This window comes from Cydia amplana, chromosome 19 (assembly GCF_948474715.1).
Source record: "Cydia amplana chromosome 19, ilCydAmpl1.1, whole genome shotgun sequence".
NCBI lineage: Eukaryota > Metazoa > Arthropoda > Insecta > Lepidoptera > Tortricidae > Cydia > Cydia amplana.
In genome coordinates, this window is record NC_086087.1 from 3,882,475 (window position 1) to 3,902,286 (window position 19,812).

General features: G+C 37.8%; 1 protein-coding gene and 1 non-coding gene across 2 annotated transcripts in view; both read right to left on the minus strand.

Moving 5' to 3' along the window:
* The window catches only part of LOC134657113 (uncharacterized), a 75,479-nt gene that overhangs the window by 40,084 nt on the left and 15,583 nt on the right, over window positions 1–19,812 (minus strand). Inside the window, exons 2-7 of the mRNA XM_063512666.1 lie at window positions 18,942–18,997; window positions 18,107–18,291; window positions 17,652–18,027; window positions 2,188–2,524; window positions 1,463–1,618; window positions 805–990 (exon numbers count right to left, since the gene is read on the minus strand). Of these exons, the coding sequence (XP_063368736.1) occupies window positions 805–990; window positions 1,463–1,618; window positions 2,188–2,524; window positions 17,652–18,027; window positions 18,107–18,291; window positions 18,942–18,985 (1,284 nt within the window). The 5' untranslated portion in view covers window positions 18,986–18,997. The remainder of the gene's footprint in view (window positions 1–804; window positions 991–1,462; window positions 1,619–2,187; window positions 2,525–17,651; window positions 18,028–18,106; window positions 18,292–18,941; window positions 18,998–19,812) is intronic.
* On the minus strand, window positions 18,328–18,399 carry Trnac-gca (transfer RNA cysteine (anticodon GCA)). Its single transcript has one exon. It is a non-coding gene; the product is annotated as a tRNA-Cys (tRNA).

The following is a 19,812-nucleotide window of genomic DNA, read 5'->3' on the forward strand; positions in this document are numbered from 1 at the left end:
ATAGTCTATCTCGCCGTGAGATACTGTCGCGCCAATCATGTGCTAGGCCTACTGCGGTAGCAACATGGTGATAAAAATGCTATCGCCTGTCACTTTCGCATTTACTTGTTAGAACGTGACAGCCATGCTCACAGGTGATAAAAATGCGACCGTGCTACCGCCGCAGCACACAGCAATAATGTGGCACAGGGGTTTTCATCAAAAACATATCCTATGCGTTAGTGTAAGGATAAAATTTAGAAACGCCTAAATTATAGATATTTTTTACACTTGTTTGCTGTCCCATCTAAGGCAGCTTGATTTTGCTAGAATTAATTTATAGTACGTACGTATTTGTAGTACGTAGTATTTATACGAATGTGTTCGTATTGAAGTCGTTATTCAAAGAAGCGTGTCTTCAGGCCGGTAAAGGATGTTATTACGCACCAGAATTCGGATGTTTATAAAACGAATGTAAAAGAATGTTTTAGGTATCAACAGTGAAATTATGATTGTCAAAAACATATGGTGCTAAAAATACAAAAATTTTGACCAAAACACATGGAAGAGATATGTGTAGATTCGCAATCGCTTAGCTCTAATCACTATGGAATAATCAAATCATTCAGGTATTTAGGAGGGTAAGCCCCAGCAGTCTTCAAAATACTCGTACAGGTCTCTAAAGGCTATATGCTTTACAGCATTCCATCAGAGAGTCGCTTACGAACGTTTCTAAGATATGAACTTGAATGCAAAATTTTGGTCTGATGACGTCTCATGGCTTGACGGTCGTAAACGACACTGGTCGGCTCCTTTTCCACTTACGTTGTGTGCGAGAGCTATAGACGCAGGCGCCGATGAGTGCATCCTTCTCGGCGCCGGCGCTAACAGCAGCTGCCTTTTCTCACTGTCTGACAGCGGCGAGTGCGCCACGCCGCGCAGCCGCGCGCGCAACGCTCCGTTCTCGTCCGCTAAACGCTCCATCGCCGCTTCCCGCTCCGCTTCTGCCATCTAGAAACAACAATAGGTAGGTTTATATACTTTGAACTTTCGCGTTTTGTACACATATTTAATTACACAAACGCAGCTGGTGCAACACAGCTGAAACGTCGGAATTTACCGTAAAAACAATGAAACTATATCGCGGTAGAGCCGTTTGTGTGATTAAAAAGTGGGTAAGTTTTCAATGTGGTATACGTACTAGAGACTTACAACATGCCAAGGCTTGCTCGAGACTAAAGTAGAGGTTACTATAATCTAAACAAGTTATACGACGGTCGAGATTTTATTTCTAAAGGGTTGCATGTGACACCCATGCCACCAGACTTATGCTGACAATTTAATGATTCCGTCTCGATGCAACTCTCTGGTGTCACTTGGAGTTCTTCTGTTGAGATGAGAATTAGAAGCTAGCGGCAGTAGCATCCCAACATCTCTGCAGCAATCGGCTTGCAGCATCTTCTTGTCTAGATGATTATCTTACCTTAAACCTTTCCAGTTGGGAGCGTAGCCGTTCAGTCTCGCTGCATCTTTCGACTAACTCCTCGACCCTTGCCTGAAGTTGAGCGCGTTCCATGACGCTTGCTTCTAGTTCCCGGCGAAGAGTTTCCAGTTCACGGGCACCTGACGCTAGTGATGCCTGTTGGGATAGATAAGTAATGAGTATAGTTATAATAAAGAGGATACTTTAGAATACTTTCGTATTTACAAAATTGAAATATTATTGTTAACTATTAAAAGCCAATAGTAGGATTAACAAGTTGCCGAAATTCAGTCAAGTAAATGGAACAATTTATTTGGGTGAATAAAAAGCGCTAATTTACACATTTAACCCACAATCCAATAAATAGTGGCTTTCCGTCACAAAAGGGTCTCTATGCTTCAAGTGCTATAAGGTCCTTTTTATCTGAAATTCCAACATAAATTCAGATAAAAAGTTTCTTATTGCAAATGAAGCATATGGATTCTCTGATGGAAATTCACAATTAACTTGGTCTACTTGGTTTCCGATTGATGCCGTACGATGCGTACCTACTAGTGTTATAAATTGTATGGGAAAGCAAAAGAGAAAAAACCTAAATCGTGAAGTGTTAAATTGTATGAGAAAGCAAAAGAGAAAAAACCTAAAACGTGACGTAGCTCCACGCAGCGTAGGGTACCAATCAGAGACCATCAACACCCAAAAAAATATACAGTAACAAAGCATACCTCAGACGGCAATCTCGGTCGCAGCTCCACCTCCTGGAAGCCCGGCATTTCCGCATTCAGCATCACCGGCAAGCTCACGCACTCCTGCGACCCCCGCGACAACTCCTCAGCGCTGTCGTACGACCCCCGCGCATCTTCAAACTCCCCCTCCCCCTCTTCCACTACAGCATTATTGTTCCCTAAACCCTTCTTATGCGCCTTATGTAGCTTCTCTTTAGACCCGAAGATCTTTAAAGTCTTGTCCCTCGTTGGCGCAACCTTATGATGCTTTGAATCGAGACTTGATACAGAAGGAGCACCTTTCAGTGCCGGTTCTTGCTTCCCCTGGCTTGGTCCTCTACGGAATAGCGATTTGAATTTCATCATCTTGAACACTTTTTATATCATGTTTCGTTCGTTCGTTGTCGAGTAAGTTTTTTGTATCAACGGCTCGCGGTTTGAATTGGCGTCGGTAATGTCGGTACACAGTTTATCTATAAATAGATTGATTATCAGCTGGTTATATATTTTAGAGATAATTATTCCACATGCTCGATTAGATAACGATTAAAGCAAATTTTAATGAGGTAAAACATATACATATTCGAAATCTATATATTTATGGATATTGTGGCCAGATCTTACAACTGATAATGTCATGATGCTGGTCATGATGTGGCAGTCATTTCGAGAAATGATCTGTTGACAGAGTCACATCATGAAATAACCATGAAATCTTCAATTCTAAGATGGCATATTGTATAGGTAATATGATGATGATAAGATAAGACAAAATGATCAAATTCGATGATCTAGCCACGACTTAAAATACCAATAGGTAGACAAACACAAGAGACCAAATAGATACAATAAATAAATAGGTACCTACAACGAAATGACGCCAAAAGTCGCGCTGCACACTTTGTTCGATCGAAATAACGCTAAATGCATTTAAATTACCCTTCCTATGTCAATCTAGTTCCAGTAGGGTTACCAAACACCAAGATTTGTCAGGAGTCAGGCAATATTTTTTAGTAAATTCTAAAGTACGTACCTAGGTATATAGGTACTAGGAATTTGGAGAGAGCCCTAGAGACCAAATACAACGAAAAGACACTGAAAGTCGCACTGCACAGATTGTTTGATCGAAACACAAAATGCATTTAAATTACCCTTCCTACTTCCTATATCAAGAACTAGGACTATAGGTAGGTACCTAGGTACAAAGAGTTCCAATTAGGTTTAAGTACTAGGTGTCCTCTAGCAAGGTATAATTTAACCCATTATCAGGCTAAGAGAAATATACATACCTCCCACATAAGGCACTTCTAAAATGTGTTCTATTTTCAATGATTAAGACTGACATTGGATTGTCATTGTTGAACTCTCAGGCTAATAAAGGGTTAAGATTATTCACAGTATTGGATTATATCACGCGCGATTTTCCGCAACTCGACAACTAGCGCCTATTTTGTGTGATGGTGGTGGGTGGGGGGCTAAATAGTTCTGCCAGCCGAACTCCTCAATGAATCCTATCAATAATTAAGTAAATTGTATATCCTTCAGCTGAGACTATGGTCAACAATAGAAACGAAATTGTGAGGTTATTGTTTGTTTAAAAAACGAATTTAAATCTGAATATTGATCTCTGGCAACCCTAGTGGCCAGTCCCCCAACGGACGCTCCCCTGCCCTATGCTAATAGGGCACACCTAGGGGCTTTTTATTATATTATTGCTTTGTTCATTTGTTACTAACATAGATAGCGTTTTAATGTTCTTTGTGTTCAGATTCAAGGACGAACGAGATCAAAAAGGGGTTATGGATTATTGAAAAAATAAATGTAATACTTATAGGCAAGATGTCTAGTAGTCAACACCTATAGGTACCTATGTAAATTTATCGAAAGATTGCCGGGTACTATAAAAGCTTCGTCACACAGGCGCGTTTTCAGGGCGGGGCGTGAGCGGGGCGTGAGCGGGGCGCGCCGCTTTTACATATAAAACGCTCACGCCGCGCTCACGCCCCGCCCGGAAAACGCGCCTGTGTGACGAAGCCTTAAGAGCAGACAGTGTGCAAAGTAAATAATTATTCCCAGAACTGCGCAAGAGTTTCCAGGAAGTTTAATGTCAATATTTATGATGCGCCGCCATTGCTGCTCATATCAACTAAGTATTAAGTATAGTTTGCTATTTTTATACCAGAAGCATCGCACTACATACGACCTAACCAAGGAGCTCGTACGTCCGCTACCATAACGTGATGCAAAAACTGCATTAGCATACAATGATGTAAAAGTTTTGTACCATCCACAGTGTGGGTATCATACAATAAGTACAATGGCTGGTGTAGGTGCTGTGAAATTAGCCTTGTGAGAATAATCCAGCCTTGGAGGCTTGTGACTTTTGATCAGCTAGATATTGACTCGAGGGTCATTCTACAGCAATCTCATTCCCCTGGCTATACCTATTTGCAAATTACCAGGGGATTCCGCTCAGCAGTTGTGGTAGTAGATGGAACGTGGCACGGGTTACACAGTCACCAAAAATTAGATGCTAATAAAGCGGACTCTCCTGGGAATTTGCGAATAGGTATAACCAGGGGAATGAGATTTCTGTAGAATGACCCGAATCGTCAAGGTTGTTCATCTCTGTAATTCTAAATCCAAAGCATCATGAATTGAAGATTTGTTTAGTTGGTTTAGAAAGGCAGAAATTACAAATTGATCAAAAATCCATCTGTGTTGTATAGATATTATTAATTTCTTTCAAAACAATGCCTGGAGCCCACATGATCTAGCATGAAGGGTGCGCGTGCGTGACCAAAGACAATATAGCTAATTTGATGTTTCATTCCCTATCCTGCCAGTCGCTAGTCGTTCCGAGTAACGGTGTCCAAAACATGCAAGTGAGTGCGGCATTTACCTAAAGTAGTTTTTAACAAAAATAACTGATGATTTCGTGTAGAACCCTTTTGAAAGTCAATTGAATATGTATTGTAGCATTAAATACCCTGGTAAAAATCGAGTCTACATATTTATAAAAAAAAATCTTTTTACATAGGTACCTTTTGACGTTTCAGTGGAAAATAGGTTTATAAATTATAATAGGGTTTGTAATGTCAGTATAATACAAAGGCAGCTGATAGTCAAAAATTCAAAATAGGTACCAAAGAACCTAACCCAATTTAAGTATAAGGTTGTGAAATGAAAAGGTGAGATTTGAATAATAACAATGGAAATTGTATGGAGACTTATGGTGTGCGCTAGCGGTAATAAGAACGTGCACTAATAGCAATTCGACACGCCCAAGGTCGACATTTATCGAGTTATTATTTAAATCATTTACAACGGCAAGATAACGCGATTGCGATAAGTTATACGTATGTGTAACCTTCACACACACAAGGGACATTGATCGATGTTGAATGAAAAGTTAACAAGAGATAAAAACTGGTTATTTTAAAACTTGTAAACAAAACGTAAACGCGCGCGAAAATCAACCAATAGGAACGAATCTCTGGGAATGCCACTTTGATTGGTCGCGATCAACCGAAAAAGGAACAAATTAAGCTTTATAATATAACCGTTGCTTTGCATTAAGTTTCCAGTCAATTTTAAATCAATCTAGATCTTTATATGTCTCAAGTGAGTCCAAAATGGCAATTCCTTTTTTGGTTTGATAGTTTGTTTTTAAACGCAACCGTGACACGGATACAGGGTGAACGGCCAGCCGTGGCCGCGGGAGGTCGCCCGCTACCGATATGGAAGCTGGTATGTTGTCTATGGTTAATATTCTATTTATGAATCGAGCAAAAATATTCATCATGATGAATTGATGAGCTGGATATCAATGTTCTACAAAAGGGCTTCAGTTAATTCGTACCTAGGTATTAAAATCAGGCTAACCATCACTTATTTATGCCGCAATTTTTAAAAAGAAAAGACCCAAACTTATGTATTAACAAAACTGAATCGAGTTTTTACTAGCCTATAAGAGTGTCCCACTGCTGGGCAAATGCCTCCCCTCTTTTCCACGATTTAGTCCTGTCCTCTCCAATGCAGTGTGCATTTCACAATATGAATCTAAGACCGCCCCGCCAACTCCGTTTTGGTCTTCCTCTGCCCCTAGATTCATCCCGTGGGATCCAGTCTATGGCTACTAGCTAGGTTGGCCCAGAAGTAGGGCATGCTCCCAGGAATTCCCGGTTCTCAAATTCCCGGGAATTTTATAGTGTCGAAAGAACCGGTTCTGAAGACCCGGTACCGGTACTTCCCGGTTCTCATCAGTATGCGTATTTATTCCGATTTCAATAGTAGTTATGTTTAGTACTTTAGCTCGGGACATTAAATAACATTTTAATAATGGTGCTATGAAACGGGGGACCCAAATATCCCGACAAACTAACCTAATAAAGTAGGCATTCCAATCGGTATTACGGATAATGGTAAATTGTAAAAATTCACCCAGTTTTCTATTTCAATTTTGTTTTTATCTGAAACATAATTCAGTACTTTTATGACGGTTACATAAAGAACTATGATATTAGCATTCTATGTATATTTTTGTCGCATGTCCTAATGGAGCCTTAAAGCTACTAAATTACACCTATTTAGATGAATTAGGTGTCTATCTATACATTTTGACCCGAGCGACTTAAGCTATACCTATCTTTAAACAACTTTTAAATCTTTAGTAGGATATTATATATTGGAATATTCTTCTTCTAGGAAGTTGGGTTAGGTTAGGTTAAAAATCAAGAATATGAAAATACTCCGTACTTGTGTTGAACTTTTAACTTCTGTATGACGCGCCGTCATAGTGCTGAGTATCGTCTACGGCCGTGTTGCTCGCAAACTTTTAAGCTCAGGCGGAGGCAAAGTGTGCCGGTTAATTTCGTAAAATAGGTTGGAACGCTAATAGGTGCTTTTTATATAAAATAAGCCATTGATTAAAACTTATGAAATTATTTACCTATATGAAAATAAGTCATTCATAAAGATTGTACGCTAACACAAACAATTTCTTAAAAATAATCATAGATGCCTTGAGAACCGGGAAGAACCGGGAATCCCGGTTCCGGCCATGCCCAGAACCGGGAAATGAAATTCTTGGTACCGGGACCGGTACTGCATGCCCTACCCAGAATCGTCGGTCGATGATGCCAATCATGAAATCAACACCGCAATAGATTGTATTAAAACATGCCAGGCCATGCTGTTTCTCAGTAGCTCAATACCTACATAACAAATCTTTGCATGCGAACTCAAATATTATCATCTGTATGCATGGCATTGTGGCGGCTTTTTTCCACGGCTCAGTAAGGAAGCCTGTGGTCTGATCGTCAAACTAATTCCAAAAATTGGCGTAGGTTCTAATTAATGCCCTACCTAGTGAAAGTTGAGTGAATAAGCAGACAATTTTTCCTATTATTGGGGTTGAAACTTGGAAGACTTTTGTGGACAATAAGGGTTTTGAGAAACACAATGGCATGGCTTTTTTAACCAGTATCTCCACTTGGCGCGTCTGTGCCGCCCTCCAATGCGCAACATTTCTCATTTCAATAAACCCAGATTTTTTCTGGTCTCACATTTTACGTTGACTGAATCCCAAATCTATTTTCTGTCTCTTGTACCTATTCACATAAAAAAATTATATAAAAATATAAAACTGCTCCTAAAGCATTGATTGATACAGTGCAATACCAGACCATATAAAATAGATTTTCTCAAACATGCAATGAAATGTCGTCGCTCCGGGCGTTATATCAGGCTTCGAAGTATCACGTTTAGGGCGGAGCAACTCCAGAGAACTGTAAAGGAATTTCATACGAAATTGAAGGCCTAGGCCGGGAAGTAATTTTTTTTTAAATTCTAATGTAAACATGGGGTCTGTGAACAGGCTAAACAGCCGAATTATATATATTTTTTATATTCTTAGTGAATGAATGGTTATCGGACCAAAATATCTGTGTTAACGCCTGTTATACACGAACGTACTGATATTAAGAATACGAATCTGTATGATTCAATGTGTTGATGAATAAATTTAAAATCTTGTCTATACGTAAGTCACCAGAGACTATATAGACAATATTTAAAATCCTCTGCATTTATTTTATTTATTGAAATTGAGATTCTTATTATCAGGTTGTGTATAATGGCCCTAATAGGGTCTATTCGAACACTACACACGCGAAATACGGACGACTTCCGTAAAAAAAAGTCATTATGGCAGGATTGGAAGGAAAATTAAAAAAACTTTTGTCATGTAGCTATTGGTGGTTGATATTTATAATTTCAATAATTTGTATTTTTGAGTGGTGATTTTTTTTATTTCATTGCATATGTTTGAGAAAAGCACTATACATGCCTAGCCGTGAAAAGGTCTTGCCGGCTTCGTATCACTATCCGGCCTCCCTACGGTCGGCCGTCTATACCTACTCACCCGGCAAGCCCTTCTTTCCCGGCGTCTGCAGTAATGTACTAATATGATAGATAGAACTACATGGCAATAGAAGTAAGGTGGTCGACCCGCCACGACCTAGAAAGGACGGTCTGTCGCGTGCCTATCATGGTAAAGGTAAACGCACCCATCGCTTGGATGCAGGTCGTGCTTCGTTCCTTGATTGTTATTGACCGAGAGATCACGAAGCGCGAGCAAAGCGTCATCGATTCAACTTGGGGAAAAATCTTTTCAGCTACAGTGTTGAGAATAAGGCTTATTTTTAGGCTCGAAACTCGAGCCCTTCTCCCCAGGCAGTAGGCATGTCTCAACTCTCAACCGATCCTAGTGAAATTTTGTAGACAGAATGATGTGAATTTTATTTGTCGATTTGGTTTTGGGAAATGTTTCAAAATGGCGGAGAAAAGGGGGTTGGAGAGATCAACATCTCATAAAGCCACTAAGTTTATTCCATTCGTATGGTACCACAGGGGTACAATTAAAAAGCCTCCAATAGGTACTTATAAATCTTATACCTACTTAATATTTTATTTCCGAAATGTAAATCAGCTAATAATATCTGCTACTTAAAATCCGAGTATGCTGTTTTCTAGCAAAAAAGTACCAGGCGTTCTTCATTTATTTTTAGTTCATTAGCTGAAATTTCTGCTCAATCACATTGAATGTCGTAAATTGGGTGTGACATAGCGCAGGTTAAGTAGAGTGGCCTGCCTTATTATCAAGAGCGTTGAGCATGAAATTGGGATGGTCATTTTGAGCACTGTCAATATAAACTAATTGGGATTACTGTTTATTGCATGGCCTCATGCCATGACAGTTCCCCTAGAAGTGGTTTAACTGACACCTCTATGTTACAAGTTACCTCTGATAATTTCTGGGATAAAAAATATCATTTATATTAGTCCAGTCCAGTTAATCCAGGTTGTAGGTTGTAGCTGTCCCATCTATCTGTTTTGCCGTTTATGCATTCCGACTGAACTTTAATATTTAAATGGGTACATGTATTTTGGTGCTTTACTCCACGTGAGACTTTTGTATGAGTCATGTCAGTCATGTGTGTAAGCTCAGTCTACTCTACATTGAATACATATTTGAGGAAGTTCCAACCTTCTTATCAACAAGGTCGCCGTATGTCGCAAATTACCTTATCGTATTTATTTTGATTTTGTTGATTAGATTGCCACGACGGAATATCGTTTTATTTCGTAATTGATCTTCTGAATAATCCTTTCACGGAAGAGTTCTTATGAAAAACCCCTTTAGGAGTTCAAAATCTATTTCCAATTTCAGATTGTCATCGTAACATAAATTGCGTTTTCTTATCTAACGTTAACTTATCGATTTAATAAGCGTTATCGTCTCCCATCTCTCTTCCTACCGATTCATTATAAAATAGATCAATCATTCGCGTGTCTCGCACAACTCGAGCCTGGGAATAGGAAACGATCTCGTGCAGAAAGTCCCGTTGCAACGTGCACTGTCGTCTAGTTGGCAACACTTTCTCTGTAGAACCAGTCCGAGGGAAATTGACCTTAGACTTTTCATAAACGTTTAGACTTTGTAATTAATTGATTTAGAAGAATATATTAATATCAACGCTATGGTATTTCGGTGAAATCTTGTTTTGCTCGAAGCTACGGTGAAAACTTTGTAGGTAGGTACATAAGTATCTACAATTATCTTACAACTCTTTCATCAAAACCACGCAAACATCATATAACTATTCCCCAATTGTTATTTTACCGTGCTCTCCAAGGACTCCAGCTTCCAAGTATAGCCTTTTGCTTTAATAATGGCGTCTGGCTTTAACTGACGTTCGATTTTTAATTTCGGTTCGATTATTTGGAGTTACTCACCCTCATTGCCTAACCGCCTAACGGATCACGGAAGTCCTCTCTTAAGTACTTTTATTCAGAATATTTTAGAGTGCTCTTCAAGTATCGACGTCTTGCTGTTTTAAAAATGGCGGTGATTTCAGCAGATTTAACACTGTCTTCTCTAAGAAACTAGAACTCTCTCTACCCAAAGGTTTTGGAAAATCTACTCAAAAACTCTTTTGGTGTCCTTAAGTAAACATAAAATATTCAAGTTCGACGACTTGTTTGTCCTTTAGCTACCTTCGTACGTATCTATTACTTGGCGTTGAATACCGCAAAACAGGTTTGAAATAGGTAAGGCCTTTTCGCTTGCATACGAAGTACTAAATTCACTTACATTTCTGCATTAAAGCCCTCTGCTATTTAACTATACTTGGTCAACCAGAATTTGACAATAGAAAAAGGCGGCAAATTTGAAAAATGTAGGCGCGAAGGGATATCGTCCCATAGAAAATTTTAATTTCGCGCCTTTTTTTACTGACAAGATTTGGTTGACCAGCTATATAAGAGAGGAACTATACAATATTTACATTGCATGTACCGGCGTCTAGGAATGACGTTGGGGCGCCAGCGGCTCATTATAAAACAGTAGGTATTAATTGTCCATAAGTCATGACAATGCATATTCGCTATATATGTAGGTACAGATATGATCGTCTGGTCTTAATAACAAGTACTTTTATGAGGAAAAAAACAGTTAAGAACACTTGGTAATTCTGCTTACGTTTTGAATGAGTAATTTATGAATGTAAGGTAAAGGGCCCCTGTTTCGGCAGGTTAAGGCTCTTGAGAGTTTGTATATTACTAAGCATTTTTTTTTAAATATTACTAAGCATATCAATACCTTGAAAGCTTTTGAGTAAGTTATATTAGTTCTTTGTTAATAATTTAATGTATGAACTATAGGGTTTTAGTTGAAACTTATTTTTATATGAATTTTTTCGTGAACCTCTTATTTGGCTCCCATTTCGTGATACAAATTTAGCTCAGCTCCTAAGTTCGTGAATTCGTGTCCCCTGTTTCGGAATAAAGTTTTCTTAGAGTAATTGGTGATAATTTTCTGATAATCATTTTAATTATTTAACGGTCTTACCTACTTACCAGTAATTGTAAGGTCAAATTAATAATAATATAAAAAAAAATGTTAAATATTGAGAGCTAGCTTAAAGTTTTTTGTACTCGTCGTCTTTAATAGTTGAATTAAGACTTCGTAAACCATATGGATACTTTATTACTTGATTAAAAGCCGAACTATATAAATAAAAAAAATAAAAATAAAAATTCAAAAAATAAAAATGCAGAAAAAAACATTAACTATCTTATACGTTAAATATACTTGGTCAACCAGATCTTGACAGTAGAAAAAGGCGGCAAATTTGAAAAATGTACGCGCAAAGGGATATCGTCCCATAGAAAATTTGAATTTCGCGCCTTTTTTTACCGACAAGATTTGGTTGACCAGTTATATAAACATACACAAAAATAAATCAAATAAATTGAATTATAAATAAAATTGTGCTAGTAGTTAATATGAGAATATACGTGGAATATACCTTAAAAATTTAAACTCGGGTCACATTCAAACTCGTTTTATGAGAATTCTAGTGAAAAAAACATATACCGAATTTCGCTCATACGAAACTTCATGAAATACATTAATTGTTTTCTAATTTATTTTTTTAATTATCTTCGTTGTTCTATTTAAAAACAAGCACTCAAAATGTATCTAGAAAATCCTTGATTCGTTAGTGGCACGAAATAGGAGACACACGAAAAATAAAATGACCGCTATTTCGTGAGTTGATTTATTGCAATTTTAAGGTATTTCAATATTTTTTCTTATCAAATCAATTACTAAGGAACCCACAGAAACACTCCCAAAAACTTTTATTCGAATGGGTTTAGCTTTTCCTTCCTATAAGCTTAACAAGTGAGAGCGCGCACCTTACGCCTAAAAAAAGTGCACGCATATAACACAGCTGTTCGCGGCCGTCTGATGGTTTCGACCGTCGTATTACTCTCAGTTTAATCACTAAAATATTGGTTATTATTTCATTGAAGAGATTAAATAATACAGATTTTTTTCATATGTATAATTTAAATAAACAGTACTTGAATTCCTTATTATTTGCGCCAGAAACAAAACTAACGAAATAACGTACTAACACGAACTTGGGGCCCTTTACCTTATCACTGGAGCAATGTGTAGTATTTATATGCGGTTAAATCAAGTCTAGCCTCCTTTTCCTCGGTTACCGTTAGTTCTTAACTAGATTCTAGAGTACTAAGTGTACGTGTAAACAATTTTACGTCATCGGGGCTGTAAATCGCATTTAGGTACAGTTCCTTGTGCATCTGACCGGAAGACGTAAATATTGTGTAGGTACTTACTTACCACAGGTCATTAAGATACATACTGCATTTTTATAATTGCATAAAGAGGTTTTTGCAGTTATTCGCTAGGTGCTGTTATTTTTATGTGGGCTTTTCTACGTTAAATCTTACCTACTTATCAAACCAGAAATCTACAGGAAAATTTCAGTGTCAGGTGTCAATTGAGTATCGCCAAGTTTGCACTTCTACATAAAACGGCCGCAGGTGTGCAATGTAAGTAATTAGTGCAAATAATCAGCTACAGAGTATAATCATCAGATAATTACACACACGAAGACAGCCGAATGAAAGTTATGTATGATGTCTCATAATTGACGTAATATTACGGAATACTCCGACGCTAAATACGAATGGATGTGAAGTAATCAGAAGCTTATCTTGAACGTGACATCTTTGCCAAAGAGTTAAATGATACTCCCAGTCGTTTCTTATTCTTAGCCTTGGTGGTTCAAAGTAATCAGATATCTGCTGGCTCCGATGCCAAACATGACCAGGACTTGAATATTTTGGTAATTGGTCTTATTTATTCTTACTTCCATTGTCGATCGTCACAAATACTCTGAGCAAGTGAAAGGTACGAGTATACAAGACTCTTTGTATTCGCTTATAGATATTCGTCCAATCCAAATTTATAAACTTTCTCTGGCAAAAATTGCTTCATGTGCCTCGTTATTTTAGCCAGATAAGTAGGTAATCCTTTGCATGGAGATTATACTTTTGTAATATTGCTTTGTGACCCACCACTCGGTTGTAGAAAGCAGAAACTTTAGATGTTCAACGTCAAAAATTCGTGTAGTTATTTCAAGTCAAAGTTCATTGATGCAATGAGGTTATTGGAAGTGTGATGGACGTTCCAATCACGATACTTTCTACCGTTGTCTATGCGGAGAATAACAAATTAGATAACAGTCTTTGTCGAACGTTAAGTCAACATTAAGAACGTTAACGAAAGTTGAACGTTAAGATAAGAACAAACTCTTCTATCCAATAATAAATATACCCAATCAAAATAGTTTGAAGCAAAGGAGACACAAATTATACCCCTACCAATTAATAGGTCATATCCTTCTTAAAATAGATACGTTATCCACCTTTATCGCCGAACAAATAAGTTCTTCAACCTAAATATGCACCAATAATCAACCAACGCATAGAAAAAAGAGCTACAAAACAATCCATCGTCGGTTACCCCATCTGTTTACCATATGCACGTATGACTCGTACATTTATTTAACCTCACCAAATGAAATATCACAGAGCCACTGTTCTTGCAGTATGAGTAATGGCGCCGTAAAATTATCGCGTTGGAAGTTGGAAGGAGCTGCGTCGCCCTTGGCGTGGCACTTGGTCAAACAGTTGTTATCGTACCCAGCTCATTTGTTATATTTAAGTGTAGAAGGTTTACAAGTAATAACTTATGCCAGGCTCCTTTATTCCATAGACCGTTAGAAAATGAACGGACCTGCCGTTTTGACAGATCTGTTTAGTTAATATTTTATAATTAAGATGAATTTTGAAATACATATATGTAATTTAATTCCCTGATATTTTAAGTAACGACACAAAACTATGAAAAACCGAAAAGAGAGTGTAGTATTTCTTGATCTTTTAGTCCCCTTTTAACAACAAAGATTTTAAAACCACTTGAGAAGAGAAACCTACTATAGGCATACTTTGTGTGTAGGTTCTCAGGTAAGAACAGTTGTTTGTCTATAATTCTATATAACAAAAGAAGGTCCCACTATGTCACTTGTTGTTGTCGTGTTGTTATAGTCTCCGTATTTAAATCGTCGACAAATTTTAATCTCTGCTTTTTCTGCTTCAGCAGTACCTTTCACTAATATTTTTTCTTCTATATTATCATTTTACTTCTTTTGTTTTAAATACAACTGTGATTTCGCATATATTTCCTTAACTTCTCGTTAAACTTAAATACCAGCATTACATCATTTTCTATGTGTCATATTCTATTCTCGACTGTCATAAATTTAGGGCAGGTCAGGAAGCCGCATTTTTCAACAAACATTTATCTAAGTAGGCGACCGTTAAGAGCTTCATTACGAACTTCCGATCCGATTACCGTCTCTCGTTGAAACGTTATATGAACTGCTACAGAAAGCAGTCAACCGATTCCCAAAATATTAAACGTTTAAAGTGGGTAACATGATTCCAGAGAGTTAGGTACCTGTCGTAAATGTTATTGTTTTTCGTGGACACCGACTTCTCATACTTGATTGAATTGACTTGAGTGTATGTAGCTATCTCATAGCCGTTTTCGGCCACAGCGACTGCTTTTTACCGCTGAGCGTCGCTGAGGCGAACATAGCCAATTTTTGCAGCAAATGTGCGGCCACACTCGCTGCAGGTCAGCTCCCCTCCAGGGGTGTACCTGTCTACCGTTTATTTGAATTTAAAAATAGCATTATTCTATTGGCTGCTACATTTGCATAGTTAACAGGAACCGATTAACCCTGAATACAACGCTGCGCTGGTGGTTCTGTGTTTATTAAGTATCTCAGTGCCTCAGTTCAGCATTAATTTACGTGTTGAGCACGGATATTTATTCCTGACTCATGGATGTTTTCGGCACGTATTTAACCGGTCAACTAATTAATCGATTTTGGGTAGTTTAAAATACCTATAGTTAACGATAGCATCGTCTAGTAGGTATCCACAACATTAGCCTAATTGAGCTTACTGCGGGGGGACTGTTCAGTTGTAAGGTTGGTCTATAACTTTTTTCCATGTAACTAGGCGATTTTATCTGAGTCATAAAGTAAGATTGGCTATGGTGCTTAAGTCAGGGGTCCTCGATTACTTTAATTAAGGAGTATTGCGTCTCCACGTCTTCATGCCTTTGTCTCACCTGTTTGAAACTGTCGTTTCTTACATAAGTATTACGATACATAAGTAATTTTTCGTTAAATACAATGGTGCTTTATGAAAGTAGACACTTATTTAAATATTCAGTGATATTTTACACCTCGGTTACAAAACACCAGATCGAATCAACTGTTTTTCAGACGAGACGAAAACTGAAGCAACCGTGGCGAACGTGGCGGTGTGCGTAACGTTTCGTCAAGTTCGTAATTTGTAAAATGTAGGAATTTTAAGGTCCGAATAGGCAGCCATTTTTAAATTCAAGGTCGCACATTGAAAACAACAATACGTTGTATTGAGCAAGTTTAACACAGATGTTACAATGCATACGTAGACATTGTTTACTTGCTTTTAATACAGATTGTAATGAAGATATCGCAGTTTGCAAGGAACAAATTAATTATATGCACGTACGCGGTAGGTAAATAGTAAATACCTAATACGTTTGTACACCTAACACGTAGGTACTTGACGAATTAAATTGAATGCAGAAATGCGTATTGCGTACATTACATTTACTTACGCATAGGTGATAGGTGTGAAGACATCAATACATTCTTTGAATGTCAGATTGTATGTCCACCTGTACAATAATTGAACAAATTTGTATTTGCGTGTCGAAAATTAATTAGGTAGGTAGTTTTGAGTAGTTACAAACAGTCAGCAATACTATTAGCTTAGCACCCCCGCATACATTTTTATACGCAGGGGTGTAGATATCTATTGAAGTTCTAAATGAAAGTGTCGATTGCAGATTTGCAGATGCCATATCAACATACCGAGTTACCGACCTATCTTTTAATAACAGGAAGTTAGCGTTTTTCTTAATAGATCAGATCATTAAAATACACAGCAACACACAGCTATTAAGTAATACACCATTAATTAGTCAAGGCTGTTCTGCTTAATGGCAATTTAAATTGGATGCCTAGGCAAAATAATTGGACAGCTTCAAATGACTTGTCATTACCATGAAGAAGAGTAAAAAACTTAAATCGTTAAATTTGAAGGCTGATCTTAGCAGCAAACCAATTTGTTCTCACTTTCACAACCCGCATGACACACTGACATGCATGAATTGCACGACAAGACATCTTCTCTCAACAACTTAAATGAAACAAGACGAAGTGGAACCAAATAACAACTTCAATCCATGTTAATCACTGTACTCCGACCGACTTAGTAATTAATCTCAACACACGTTGACACTTCACAACACACTAAAAACGCACCATGTTTCACTGATTATACCAAAGTTAATTTTGTGAACATTACGTTGGATTAACTTTTTAAAAGTTCGAAAAAAGAAAGCACAACACACCCGGCCGACCGGATGGCAACCGCGGCCCAACCGAATCAAACAAACTTGCTGTTGACTTGCCCATGCCGCTCCCTCTCGCTCTGATTGCAACGAAAAACACTATCTTCCCTTTCAATTACTATACCCCTAGCTTCAAGAATGCACCACAAAGTATCAACAACCTCCTTTAAAATACCCATGTCAATTCGGTCGGGTTATACCATGACGAAAACATTCCACCGGTGTAACAAGGACGGCAATAGACAAACGTGTTCTTCTGAATGGTATTGAGGAAAAAATGTATGCGGGTGCGACTGCGATAGCGATAATATAAAAAATGTTATTCAAATCACGTGCACACTGCGCACATACCGCGTAAACACCGTTATATTGTTCTCGCGATTCTTAACTTTGTGGCTTTGAAATAGAGTGTATTTTAGCGTAGTGTGTTTTATGCATTTGTGGAATTTATACCTTCATGTTCATCCGGTAGAAATATTTTGGCGCGAATGTTGCAAAACTTACTCGACCACTAAACTTTTATTTTTATTTTATAAATAACTAATCTTACCTTAAGGGCTGCAACAGCAGTTTCTTTCCAACAATTTTAGCATCGTTAGCATTCGTCCAGACATTGTTGTTGTTGATAGTTTTGATTTTTGATTTAGGTTTTTCCGGAGCTCGAGGTTTTAAAGATGGCGGTAAAATGCTGTCACTTTTTTCTAATTTTTGAGGTGGTTTTGCCGCTAGCGGTTGGGCTGATTGTCTGACTATTTGCAGGACTACATTGGGACTTTTCAAGTCTAGTTTTTCGGATCCTCCAGGATCGGGTGTCAGCCGACCTCTGGCCACTGATCGCTCCGGATCAGCAGGCTTTTCAAGTCGCTTAGAAGCTGTCTTACTACGTAATGTACTCCTTTTTAGTGTTGATTGTTCCGGCGGGGGTACTAAAAAGGATAAGATGAATTTTTAATATGTCCCTTAAAAAAATTAAGCAATAATCATTATTTCTGCTTAAGTATTTACCTGTCCTTGGTCTATTTCTAGTTATAGGTTTGGTCTCCGCGCTGCCTATTTTGGTGGTTTCAGCGACAGTACTTGAAGAAGCGGCGGTCGGTACCGCCTTCACGCGAGAGCTGAATGTAGTCCTGAAGAAATTCGCCGAAAACCCCTTCCTCGTCACCTGGGAGCTCGCAGTTGTTTGAGGATGTCTAGAAAAAAAAGAAAAAAACAAAAAAGTTGTTTCAAGGGGACACCCGGGTTTGAACCGGGGACCTCTCGATCTGCAGTCGAATGCTCTACCACTGAGCTATATCCCCGATGAGAAACATGTTGAAAATAGCGTACACGTTGCGATAACGGGCACGCCATCTGCATACTTTAACAAGAACTAAATAATATCATACTTTAACAACAGATGGCGCGGTGAGTGTGTACATTTGTCTTACATTGTATCGAGATTCCGGTAATTGTTTTCAAAAATACTTTGTTATTTAAGCTATTTGTATTAGATATTTGAATGTAAATATTGTACTTGAGCGTTTTCCAAAAAAATGTACGAGATTTCATTCATGTCTTCAAAATATTGACTTCTTGGGCTCATTTTGCTCAGAATCATTTTGTACATTCACGCCTCATACATGAGAAAATGTGTCCCAAGATTTCCTTTCCAGATCGTCACATTTTTGTATAAATAATTTTTTTTATTTGTATGAACGTGACGCACTGGAATTTTTTTTTCATGTATGAGGCGTGAAGCGTGAATGTACAAATTATTCTGACTGAGTAAAATGAGCCCAAGAAGTCAATATTTTGAAGACATGAATGAAATGTAATATTTTTTTGGAAAACGCTCACTTACTGGTCTGTGGAACTGCTAGGCACCCCTGGCACCTTCTTCTTCATAACCTCCTCGATCTGAAACCAATTTACAGCATTTTAGTAATAGTGTCGATTTCGAAAAATAAAGTAAACTAAGTACATAGGTTATTCATATATGTATCTAGGTTAGAGGTCATAGAGAAATGTATGTGCCATGAGACAAATTTACTGCAACTCCGACTACTTCGAGGGGTATTAGTCGGACTCGGAAGTCTGTCATGAAATCTGAATGACATTGCATAGACACATGCTCTAGAGGGGGCGATTTTTATTTTGGTGTATTTTCTATGTCAGAGCTCCTTATTATTCTGGATGGAATTAAATTAACACGATATCCCAAGAAATATATATCAAGAAATGTATGTAATTTTCCGTTGAGTTAAGATAATTTCATACGTTTACGTATACGTAAGTCAGGGGAAGGATTTTTTAGGACTTACGCTGAGAATGCGCTTATAGTTATTGAACTATTATAATAATAACGCAGTGCTTATATTATAGTGTACAGTATAGGGAACACTAGTCATTAAACATATATGTACTATCATTAAATAAAATATGGTACCACTATAAACTGGTACTCCCGTCTTCTCGTAACTCCAGACCATAGCGACATGCTGATCTATTGTACTGTGGTGGCAAACAAACGTACACTACACCAAATGAATGCGATATACTACACTATCTTAGACGAAATAATGCCTATTATTCTATTTATTAGAACCACTGATTTAAATAACTTTATTAGTTTAATCCTTGTGCCGGCGTCAGTTTTTGAATTTATTTTCACAAAAGTTAGTAAGTAAACTGATAAATTATTCACTTATGTAATAAGGGGAATATAATGAGAG